Source organism: Epinephelus lanceolatus, chromosome 13 (assembly GCF_041903045.1).
Source record: "Epinephelus lanceolatus isolate andai-2023 chromosome 13, ASM4190304v1, whole genome shotgun sequence".
NCBI lineage: Eukaryota > Metazoa > Chordata > Actinopteri > Perciformes > Serranidae > Epinephelus > Epinephelus lanceolatus.
Window position 1 is genome coordinate 40,346,190 of NC_135746.1, and position 12,057 is coordinate 40,358,246.

General features: G+C 38.9%; 1 protein-coding gene across 1 annotated transcript in view; it reads left to right on the plus strand.

Moving 5' to 3' along the window:
- The window catches only part of adgrf3b (adhesion G protein-coupled receptor F3b), a 48,997-nt gene extending 41,376 nt beyond the window's left edge, over positions 1-7,621 (plus strand). The window contains exons 15-19 of the mRNA XM_033648422.2: positions 1,079-2,386; positions 4,634-4,675; positions 5,993-6,022; positions 6,108-6,184; positions 7,448-7,621. Of these exons, the coding sequence (XP_033504313.2) occupies positions 1,079-2,386; positions 4,634-4,675; positions 5,993-6,022; positions 6,108-6,176 (1,449 nt within the window). The 3' untranslated portion in view covers positions 6,177-6,184; positions 7,448-7,621. The remainder of the gene's footprint in view (positions 1-1,078; positions 2,387-4,633; positions 4,676-5,992; positions 6,023-6,107; positions 6,185-7,447) is intronic.
- Positions 7,622-12,057: the final 4,436 nt, after the last annotated feature.

Genomic DNA, 12,057 nt, shown 5'->3' on the forward strand with positions numbered 1-12,057 from the left:
CATGGGTGGCAGCTCCAGGCACTTACACTTTAACCCAAAACGAGTGGTCACGATAACCAGATAAGCAGATAACATCAACTAGGGAAAATAAAATGAAAACACCACAGTTTTAGCCTGTTAGCTAACATGAGCTAAACTAGCTATCAGCTAACGAAAGATAACGTTAGCTGGTGGGGACCTGTGCTATATACACCCAGTCGTGCCTCACCAAGAACCTCTTTAAACGGTCACAGAATAAACAACAAAGCTATTTTCTGCCAGTTTATTCCAGTTAGCTTACCTGAAACCAACTGTGATGAGATGCTGTGTGCTGCGAGGTCAGTTCCAAAGGAAGACTGCGGGGATTAAATTCCGCCTTCTGTGGCGACTTCCGTATGTGGGCGGGTATATTCTATGGCACTGTGCCGACCCAAAGCCGACGTAACAGAGACGTTTGATGAGCTGGGACCAAAGAGTATTAAATTTAAAGATATCTTATATATATGGCGCATGTGTGTAAATTAACAGTCCCTTTATTCCGAAAGTGGTAAAGAAAGCAAGGGAAAAACATTTAATTTACAGGGCTTTCCCTGGAGGGTGGGAGTGGATGAACCCGGTTAAAGAGTACCTGCCTGGATGGGATGCTCTAAAACTAAGGCGAGCGCGCCCACAAGGAGGCATGGATCATTTCATTGGTCAACAGTAAATCTGGCATTCTATTGGTTGGGGGATTTTGACAGGGTTGTAACACAAAAAAATCCACGCAAGGCAGAAATCTGAGAGCAGAAATTCCACAAGCGCACGAAAACAGTTTGAGCGCGAGGAAAAAAGCCGAAGCTCGAGCAGGAAATCTGTATCTGAGTGCAAGCACACAGTTTGAGCAGAAACAGAGTAGATCCAAGTGCAAGCAGAGGCTATTTGGGTGCGAGGGCAGGGTTTTTGATCGTGAAATCAATAAATAATGCTCTCAAACTGATAGACCACTCTCTTGAATAAAGATAGGGATAAAGCTCCATAACCTTCGGAGTCTGGGGATTGACTTAGGACATTCCTTGATAAAATGTGTCTTAACACTGATTTTTTTATTTTTCTCTTTCAGGATTTTGTTAATGCAGCAAGCAATATGTTGAACGCGAACTGGAGGAATATCAGTAAATCTACTGTTCAGCAAATGTCAGCAAATTACCTGCAGTCTGTGGAGGGTCTTGTGAAGAATATCAAGGTTAACAAAACGAATGAATTAAAAAGTGATAATTTAGATCTACAATTCTGCCCAGGTAATGACTGTAATGTGTCTGTGTTTGACGTCAACGTAAGTCTAAACAAGACCAACGGCATAATGAAAACTGTTGCTGTGAAAAATCTAATGGAGAAATTAAATAACAACTTTGCTAAAACAGAAGCTATCAGCCTCCTTCTATCAGCCACACTGGAAGACAACAATGATTCATCCTTAAGAATTGAACTAGAGTTCCCCAACCAGCACAATGACAGAAAACCTCGCTGTGTCTTCTGGAACAACACTGAGCACGAATGGTCAGTTGCCGGATGTTTTTTTACCAACGGAACTGATGTAAACCACACAGTCTGCGTGTGCAACCACCTGACTTCATTTTCTGTCCTCATGGCCAAGGGCGATGTATCTACAGATGTTCTGGATATCATTACCAATGTGGGCCTTGGTGTGTCCATCTGCTCCTTGTTGATCTTCCTCATCATTGAGTCTCTAGTGTGGTCAGCTGTGGTCAAGACCAACCTTTCACATTTCCGTCACACAGCCATAGTGAACATTTCCATATTTCGCTTGCTTGCTGACTGCAGTTTCCTGGCGTCCAGCAATCCTGAGAAGATCAGTGACACCTGGTGCCTAGTTCTTACAGTATGCAAACACCTGTTTTACTTGGCTATGTTCAGCTGGATGATGTGCCTGAGTGTCATGCTCGTCCACCAGCTCATCTTCGTCTTCAGCCCGCTGAGGAAAAGAGTCTTCATGTTCTTCTCCAGCATCGTAGGCTATGTTTGCCCAATCTTAATTGTGGGATCCAGCTATGTGTACTGCAAATACACCGACAAGCCCTACTATACAAAGGAGAAAGGCTGCTGGCTAGTTTATGAAAAACTCTTGGAGGGTTCCATACATGCTTTCCTCCTCCCTGTGGGAACTGTTATTTTGACAAATCTCTTTTCCATGGTGGTCGTCATTTTTACTTTAATGAAGTCCTCAGCCCCTGAGGGCAGCAAGACAGATGACAAGGAGACAGTCAAAAGCATTCTTAAAGTGGTGGTCTTTCTAACGCCTGTTTTTGGAGTAACATGGATCATTGGCTTTGCTCAGCTCCTACTGGATGACACCAATTCCATGTATGAAGTTGTTCTCTACAGTTTCACCATCCTCAATTCCTTCCAGGTAATTTGACATCAAACGATACACCAAACAGAATGTTGATATTAGTGATTCAGCAGTCTAACTTTTCCTCCGTCAATACCTCAGCTCAGGTTGGACAATGATTCCCAACCTGATCCCAGTGCTTTTTCCCCCCAAATTGACCTATTATTTAATTTGTTTACTTCACTTATTGAGATAATTTACATGTGAGGTAACCAGGGATTCCCATGGCACTAAGACTGAGTTGGTGCTTCAAGGAGAAATCCACCTACATATCAAGGGTCTTGTCGTGCACCAATGCATATGTGACAAAAGTTTTATAAAGCCTTTTTTGACTCCAGAGGGAGCTATGTGAAATCTGACAAATTGCCTCAAGTGATGTCACTTGATCAGAAATCTGTTGCCAGCTCATTATGTCTGCTTATGCTACTGGCTCAAGACTAAGGCCTTGTTTACACATATACAGATATTTCTGAAGACAAATATCTTTCCCATCTGTTTTAAAAAATAATTATTTCCACACGATCTTCGTTTTACAAAATATCTCCTTCCACCATTGATTTCTGTTTGATGTAAGGATGAAGGAGCTCACCCTAACATATGGGTGATGCTCTGGACATGCTAACGTTTTCCTTCCAATTCTCATTAGCCACTTTTCCACCAACATTTCCTGGAACTTTTATTACCAGGAATTTGTTTACCTAGGTAAAAGAATTCCTGGTAATCTGTGTGGTTTGCGTTTCCACCGCACCTCACAGTTCCTGAACATTTATTCAAATTAGCGCGGTGACGTAGATGATTCAGCATGTGCCCTGTATTTGGCTCCGCCACCTGGCTGGTTACATGCTGGTGTAGAGAGTTGGGGCTGTTTGTCTCAGCCAGCAGCTAAGTTTAAAAGCATTTTAAGATAAGTGTCAAACTAAGTTAGTCTACATACAGACAGCTGTCATTTGAGCTTATTAGTAACAATTCGCTATTAGCCGAACTAGCGTGCTGTCCTTGTGTAAGATATAACTTTAGTGATGGGATGAAAGACTGTGGACGGAGCATATTGAATATCACTGTCTACATGTTTACATGTTCAGGCTCCCTGAACACATGTATTGATAAAGTATTGGCTTTGTACTCGCTAAGGGTGAATGTCACTTACAGTTACGAGTGTAGCTGCTGTCAACGCTGTTACTGTGTCGTGACGGTGTATGTGTGGATGTGTGTGTATGTGGAGGAGATTAGCGCCGGCACAAAAGAACTGGAACTGTTAGCGCTGATCAATCCTACGGTCTTGAATAATTTAGCTCCAGGGCTAATTTAGTACTGGGTGTCGGCACCCATCCTTAATCAAAACACAAACAAAGTGAAGCTTGTAGAAATTAAATAAAGTTTTCAGTGACTGCCCATGCCAGGAAGTGCGGAACACTGCAAGTGTGAGTCCACCAATCAGCGTTCCTCGGCACACAGCCCCGCCCCTTCAAGAATTCCGGGTAATCTGAAAAGTCCTACCGCCCTACTAGGTACTTTTTCCAGGGTAAATTTGGGGTTGAGGTAAAGTTTTTTACTTGGGTAATTTTGGTGGAAATACGCGGAGGTTTTTCAAAATTCCGAGGAATTGATAAAAGTTCCTGCAGTGGAAAAGGGGCTATTGACAACAATCTCACTCTGGAAAGAGCCCAACCATCTTCTGACTCAACCAGAGTTTCTGTCCTGATCCAATACCATCGTTTCTGGCAGACTTTAAACCGCAGACACCACAGTGGAACAAAAACTTTTGATGTAGCAGATGGCTCCAATCATCCATGAAGTGGTGCATCAATACAAAGATTAAGTGTAAAGTAGTCATCAGAGCAAGCAGTGCTAACAAAATGTCAACAAACCGGTAATCCATTATTGTTGTTGTTGTTTCTAGTGTATACTCATTACACAAAGCAACAATGAGCATGCGTGAATTGAGGAGATTATTTCATAATTTTTCAAACACTCAGATTTACAGGTCCACACAGATAAGCAGTAACTGGAATTAAAAAAAAATTGCACCTTAAAACACATTTGAAAAAAATCTCTGTTTTAGTTACCTAAAATTCTGTGTGTGGACAAGAGGACAAAGGAATAAATTGTCTGTTAACAAAAATAAATGTATTCATATAGACAGGGCCACTGCATGCATAACACACTCAAAGTGTGTTACTTGTGTTTTGTTTTTGATTTTTTTTTTTCAACAAAAATATCTGCATAAATATGAAAACCTTTTGCACTTAATTTCTTCTCTTGCAGGGCCTTTTCATTTTGATAACAGGATGTTTTGCGGAGCAGAAGGTAGGTTTGCCAGTGGGAATTTTATCAGTGGGAAGCTAGCTATCATATCGATGCTCTATCAGTATCAGTGCATTCACTGATTTAGTGAAGATGTCCAGAGGTCATGAGAAGGGATATCTTAGCTCTGGCATGGGAGCATAGACTGTATTAAGGAAATGGATGAGGCCATTGTGATGTTGATGGAGCTGGGCAGGATGCCCATTGCTACGCCTCTATCCTGACTGACATGTTGCTGAGGTAGCGAATCAAAGATAGCCACGCCCTGAAGTATACCCTGCTTTATGGTCTGGACCATAATTTCTAGAATGAACATCATGCGGTATTGACAAAAACTTGAAACCAATGACTGAAACCATAAACTCTAAGTTCTATCCACCTTATTCCTCCCTCCTATGATACCTTGCGCAAATTATGCATGCAACTTCTGGCGCTGAACCGAAACCAGCGATTTCCAATGGTAACAGTTTGTTTATAGTACTCTATTCTTCTTTCCAGATTGGGAAATAAAATGTGGAACACACCACCTGTTATAGCTCAAACGAGATTATGTGATCATACATCTGCCATTTCTGACAGCCATCACAAAGCATTGTTTGTTTGTTTTTCCTTTTCAACCGAGCACGCTAGCAATTTACTTGCCTTGGTCCTTTAAAATATTATTAAGTTTAACATGGCCCGAGCTAGCTTAACGTTAAACATCTGCTCCTTCTGATTACTGATGGCTTATTAAGAGATACAAGCGATTTAACATAGGTAACAATAACATTAGTATTCTTGTTAACTAGCTTAACATGATCTATTGACATCTATTAATTAGTCATCATTCAGCTAACATTATCTACATGCAACAGCATTACTCAAACTGTGCAAGGTTTTTGCTTCTTGTTGGCTGGTTTGCTGAACATACGTAGTTAACACACACAGCAGCACTGCCCAGCAGCACACGTCTCGTCTGTGCGATTGATTCAGATCACAACACCACAACATGTGTATGCGCCTGGCGCTGTCTACTGATGGTGCATTTAAAGACAGCTCGGAAAAACACGTTACTACATGTTAAAAACAAATTGAATGGTGGTAGGCTAGTAACAGCTGTAAAAAGTGCGGGGGACGGGGGGCACAGATACGGGAAGTGCAGGGGATATGTCCCATGTGTACCCGGCATCTGCTACGCCCATGGCGACATCCTCTTCTTTTATACAGTCTATGCATTGGAGGCATGGGTTTGATACCTAGGGCCCAAAATGTTGCCAATGATTATGTTGTTTATTTTTCACTCCTCCCAATTTATAAAGCTATTTGTGTTATTACCAACAGGTACGAGAGGAAGTGATAAAGCTCATAATGGTGAGTTTACCAGTGAGGCCTGTCTAGAATTACACCATAAGATGACGGAAACATGCATCATAACTCTGTTTCATTCCACCTTCAGGCAAAATCAAGAGGAAAAAGTGAGAGCATGAAGAATTTGACTGCAACCACATACACGAAAGAAAAATGAAGACCCAGGTCAGTCATATGTTAAGTCATTAATAGTCTCTTTATTTGTGTCCATGCATTTGTTGCATCTTTGTTGACACAATTTTTCAGTAGGCATTGCATTCCAGGCCTGTAGATGTTGCTGGATTGCTGCACCAGCATCTTTACAAAGCAACATTAACTAGCTGTCTTAAAACCTGCTTAACCACATTAGCAGGGCAAAAACAGATGCAAACACCTGCTAACATCTGGCTTTTGTGTGTAACGACAGTGGTAACAGTTGGTATTCACACCTGGGCCAAATGACTCCGCAGGAGTCACAGTTATGAATCAGCTTCAGCTGCAATCAACAGTGATGGAAATACTACCCCTGGGTAGATGCGAGATGCAATGACGCGCCATCAAAAAAATACAGTCCTTCTCCACCTGAGCAGCGCTCAAACATTATTCAAAGAGAGATATAAAAAAAGAGGTAACCACCAAAACATTTTCACTGGCCTCCATGCTGCTTTCAACCATTTACTAACCTGTTTTCCGGCCTGTTCATGACGTCGACAGTCAAAACGTCGATGTCAGTAAAAAAAACATAAAGGTATTCTTGTTTTATGCAGAGCCATGTACTTGGCTCTAGTCTACTGTCAATGGGAAAGGCATCTATAGCCTGCATGAATGTCCTAATTTTGGCGGAGAAGGGGTATAACACACATTAAGTAAGTAGTACAAAAGTAGTTTCTTGTCCTTTCAGTGTACTGTTAGATTCACCAAACAAATAAAGTTTGCATTCTCAAGGTCTGAAGTCTCCAAACTGCGGAATGCCAACATAAGTATGGGGTTAAAGCAGTCTCAAAGTATTATTCACAAAAAAATGTAAAGTTGTGTAACTCGTAAAACACAATACTTAAATAAATACAGAATGACTTGTATCTGTAAATCTGTGACAGGTGTTATGTGTGGTTCACTGACAAAGTGGCGGTGTTTGATGACTTTGGAATAAAAACGGGCTTGTGGTCCATAGATAAGGACCCGCTCCCTACGTAGATATGAATGGCTTGTTCTGAGGCAACAAAAACATGTTTCTTATTTTTCACTAAAGATACTTATTATATGATATTCCATTTCTGCCAATATATCCCCCTTAATCCTACACACTTGACCTTTCACAACGCAGGCATGAAAGTGCCCTAGAATAGCAACAAATCAGTTTTGTGCCACATATAAGCATAAAATATATTTTGTAAGTTTGTGAGTCTAGTCTGCTGATGTTCTAAATGCTTGATCATCTCTACATTTCAGATTGGGGAGACGGAAACAGCAACTCAACAGCAACTTACATGTATGCAGCTCCACTTGTAGCCTACAACTGTTAGAGTCAACCTGATCTCACAGAAATACATGAAATGACCACGACCTCTTAACACAGCATTCTGTGGTGGTGGCACATAATGGGTTAAAATTCTGTGCTGGTACCATGGAAACAATGCCAATGTAAAGTCAGTTAGGATCCTTTGACGTGGTGGACACACAAATTCCCTGGTTCAACAACCAACGTCACGTCAACGTCATTTTCCTCAATGATATCTTTAACATTCCTGTATACACACAAAAACACGAAATAAAATAAAATGAAATAAATGTATTTTGCCAGCTTTTGATAACATAGGGCTATAAGAGCATTGTGCTGTGGGCGGATGTGGCACATTCGACTACGTGGGCTTCATGCCATTTCAAATTGCGGCCGGTCTGCCGCAACCTGAATAAAGACAGGATGATCAAACTGGACTTTACATTTCACATCCCTCATTCAATCACTGCACTTGTCACTTTCATATTATTTCATCAAACTGGACTTAAGTTTGTGCATTGCATTCAGCTTCCACTGTTAAATAATTTAATTATTTATCAGCGGACATTGTTGCTCTTGTCACCATCATATATTTCATACACTTCATTTCCTTGTCCATAGCGCAGACCATATTTCCTTACAGTTTCATTTTATGTTTTATATACCATTTGTAGACTATTAGGCTATCATTCCACTCTGTGAATAGATTTTAAAATTTCAATATATTTTAATACTATTTTTGCTTATTTCATTATTGTTATTATTGATTTTACTTTTTAGTAGTATTGTATTGTCTGAGGATGACTCATTTTACTAACTATTTACAGTAAAAAAAAAGACAAAAAAAAAACAAATAAAAAATAATTTTATACACTGGATACACTTCTCTGAAACTAGACCTGGCATGGCTTGCATCCAAAAAATGAGAAAATCAAAACTTTGTCATAGAGAGAGTGACAGGGAGAGTAACATATGTCAGTATGAAGATTCTATATGGCTCCTGCTTTAATATACTGACCTTTGAACCTTGACCTCAGTGCATGTTTGAAGGCTTATAATTCAGCAACTAAAGGGGGTACAGACATGGGACCAACTGTTATAGAGAGCTCTTGACCTCAGCTATCATGTGAGTGGAGTCAACAACTGGGGGTGCTGTCAGATATGGATAAAATATGGATACAATTAATTTTCACCCATTTAGAAATTAGATATGTAAAATCTGATTTCACAAATGTGTTTACCATCCCCTTAAAGTCCACAGTGTACAGTGGTAGTTCTTCCGGTTGTAGAGTTGTCAAATAGGGTCGTAAAAAAGTAAATCTACTGAATATATCCAATATCTAGTAGTACAGTCAAACTGTCATATTATTATTATTATTATTATTGAGGGGAAATTATAACAGAGGAATATATTTGCAGTTTTAATATCAAGGACACTTTGGTGTTTTTGTGTGTATACAGAAATGTTAAAGATATCATTGAGGAAAACGACGTTGACGTGACGTTGTTGAATCAGGGAATTTGTGTGTCCACCATGACAAAGGACCCTAATTGATTTTACATTAGCATTGTTTCCATGGTACCGGCAGGTAATTTTAACCCATTACTTGCTGCCACCACGGAATGCGGCGTTAAGAGGTCGTGGTCATTTCACATATTTCTGTGAGATCAGGTTGGTAAGAGTCAACTTTGTGTTAGCTAGTTACTAAACAGTTACAAAGGGATAGATGAATGGCCACAAACTGGGCTGTCATCCAAGGCTCATTAGATAGAAAACTGATGTTTTGCTAATATTTATTCATTTGATAGAACTGGGAAAAAGCTAAACTACCAGATATCACCATGAAACTTTCCCAGTTGATTACATTAAGACAATTATTTTCAATATTACAAGTTTTCTGAAATTATATGTTTAAATACACAATAGCAATTTGTTGGGAATATATTAACTAATTAAATATGCATTGATTTCCAGACATTTCCATAACACAAAATCTGAACACTGGATAAAGCCAAGTTCAAAATTTTGAGGTTTTTACAGAGGGATGTTTGGACAGGTCTTTTTGATCACTCCATAAATCAGAAAACACTGTCACTACCTGTCATAGGAATAAAATGTTCTATAAATCAGGATATAAATTATATATGAACAAACCCCTCTGTAGAACCCTTCAGATTATAAATAGGAATAAAACTGAGAGGTTCGGTGTATTTAAGTGCTACTGTGAGATTTTTGGCTCAGAGTATGACCAAAAACTCATTTTGAAAAAATGACCTAAAAAGATATGTGTTGTAAAATTCCCAAAATAAGACACTGGGATAATGATTTTAACTTGTAGATATCATCATGAAATTTCCACAGTTTATTTCTTACATTGAGACAATTATTTTTTTAATTGCTTTCAAAAAAAAAAGTTTTCTGATTTTCTTTTGTTTGTTTGTTTGTTTGTTCAAATATGCAAATGTGGCATTGTCTAATTAAATATGTGCTTTGTGAATATATTTCCAGAAACAAAATACACATTTAGGTGACATAAATACCTAAATGAGTATTTTGGACTTTTAATTTCCACTAGTCTGAAAGAAGACATGTTATGAAGCAAATTCATCCAAATTCTCAAAATTTGACCAGTACATGAAAAAACGATGTTTTGACCTGGGTTGTCTCATCTTGGATCAAATCCTGCTCCAGGGAGTAATATGTAAATCTAGCTGACGTATACATTTGGATGCTTTTTTCCCTTAAAGGTAAAGCAGATAATTTCTTATTTGCATTGGAAGTGCAAAATAAGTAAAACACAATACTGAACTGTCACTGTATAGCTTCAAGGAGAGGCTTGAGGTCCAAACAGATTCAAACCACATAATTGGGTGTTGTGCATTCTGTATGTCCAGGTTAAGCTGACTGTATATAGAACATACAATTTGGTTTAACAACTTTGGCTTAGTATGATAATTTTGTTTAAAAAAAGACTGTACATAAAGATGGATGACATGACAGCGCCTCAAAATTGAACCCAAAATATCTGGCCTCCACCTTGAGACACGTACAGCTGCAGAAACATTCTGTTGGTAGTGTACACAACTCGCCCCTACAAATCATGCCCACCACTTGTACAAGACAAACCCACCAATGAGACAGCTATCTAAACTCTACTAAAATGCTACAATGTAGAGAATTTCGACCAAATGTAGTACATGAAAACATAAATCTCTTTAAAATAAGGTTTGTGAATCGCTTACCTAGGATTAGCATAAGTACTAAGATGTAGCCTTCCAGCTAACCTTACCCTACCTATAAACACCTCTCTTTTAATTTAATACAGTTAACATATATATTAACAGCTAATATATTAGCTAATTTCTAACTTAGCATTAGCATAAGTAACAATATGTGGTCTTCTCAAGTAACCAGATGTAGCCCTCCCATTACATTATCCTTACCTTAACCACCTCTCTTTTAACAAAATACCCTACACCTAGTGATGGCCAAATGAAAGTGAGAGAAACTCTGGGTGTAAAGAGAGAGGCTCACTGAATAGTAATTCAGTGTGCTTCGAACATTTAAATGTTTCATGAGGCTTCATTTGGCAATCACTACTCATACCTAATATTAGTTAATTGCTAACTTAGCATTAGCATAAGTAACAATATATGGTCTTCTCATTACCCTTACCCTACCCTTAACCACCTCTATTTTAACATAATGCTTTATAGCAAATATTAGCTAATTGCTAAGTTAACATTTGCAAAAGTAACGAGATGTAGCCTCCTCATTACCCTTACCCAAACCTTAACCATCTCTTTTCTGATATATTTCATAGCTAACATTAGCTAATGGTTAACTTAGCATAGCATAAGTAAGGCGATGTAGCCTTCTCATTACCCTTACCCTAACCTCAACCACCTCTCTTTTAACCTAATACTTCATAGCTGGATAATTGCGAATTTAGAAATTTCATCGGGAACTATACTTTGGGGCCAAGAAGCAAAGTGGAGTGATCAAGGACTGACATGTAGCTAGACGGCTGGTCACATAGCTGCAGTTATAACTACTCGTCCACATTAGTGAATAAGACATGGGCCAAACTAAAAGCTCAAAGTACACATCTAAAAAAATTTTATTGAATTTTTATCATTTTGGGTAGTTCTTCTTATGCTGATGTGTTAAAATGTTTTTGTTTTGTTTTTTGTTTTGTTTTTCTTTATAAGTTTGGTTTGAATTAGTTATTGGATGCTATAACAACAACAACGATTTGACTACATGATTGACTACATGACTGACAGCTATGTGTGACAGTCGGTATGCTTGCATTCAGTGTCGCTGCTCACAATCGGTCTGACAGGTGATTGGGGGAGAACTTAATACCACGGAGATCGCTACTGCGCAGACTCTGGCTCCAAATGACGTCATCAGCACAAGATGGCAGCAGCCATATCCAGGATATGTTCACATCAAGTTTGTACAGTGGGAGGAATTGGAGATGTGTTGTCCATCTTTATATGCAGTCTGTGGTTTAAAAGGCAAGTTTGTAAACTTACACTTGTTGAGTTGAACTAT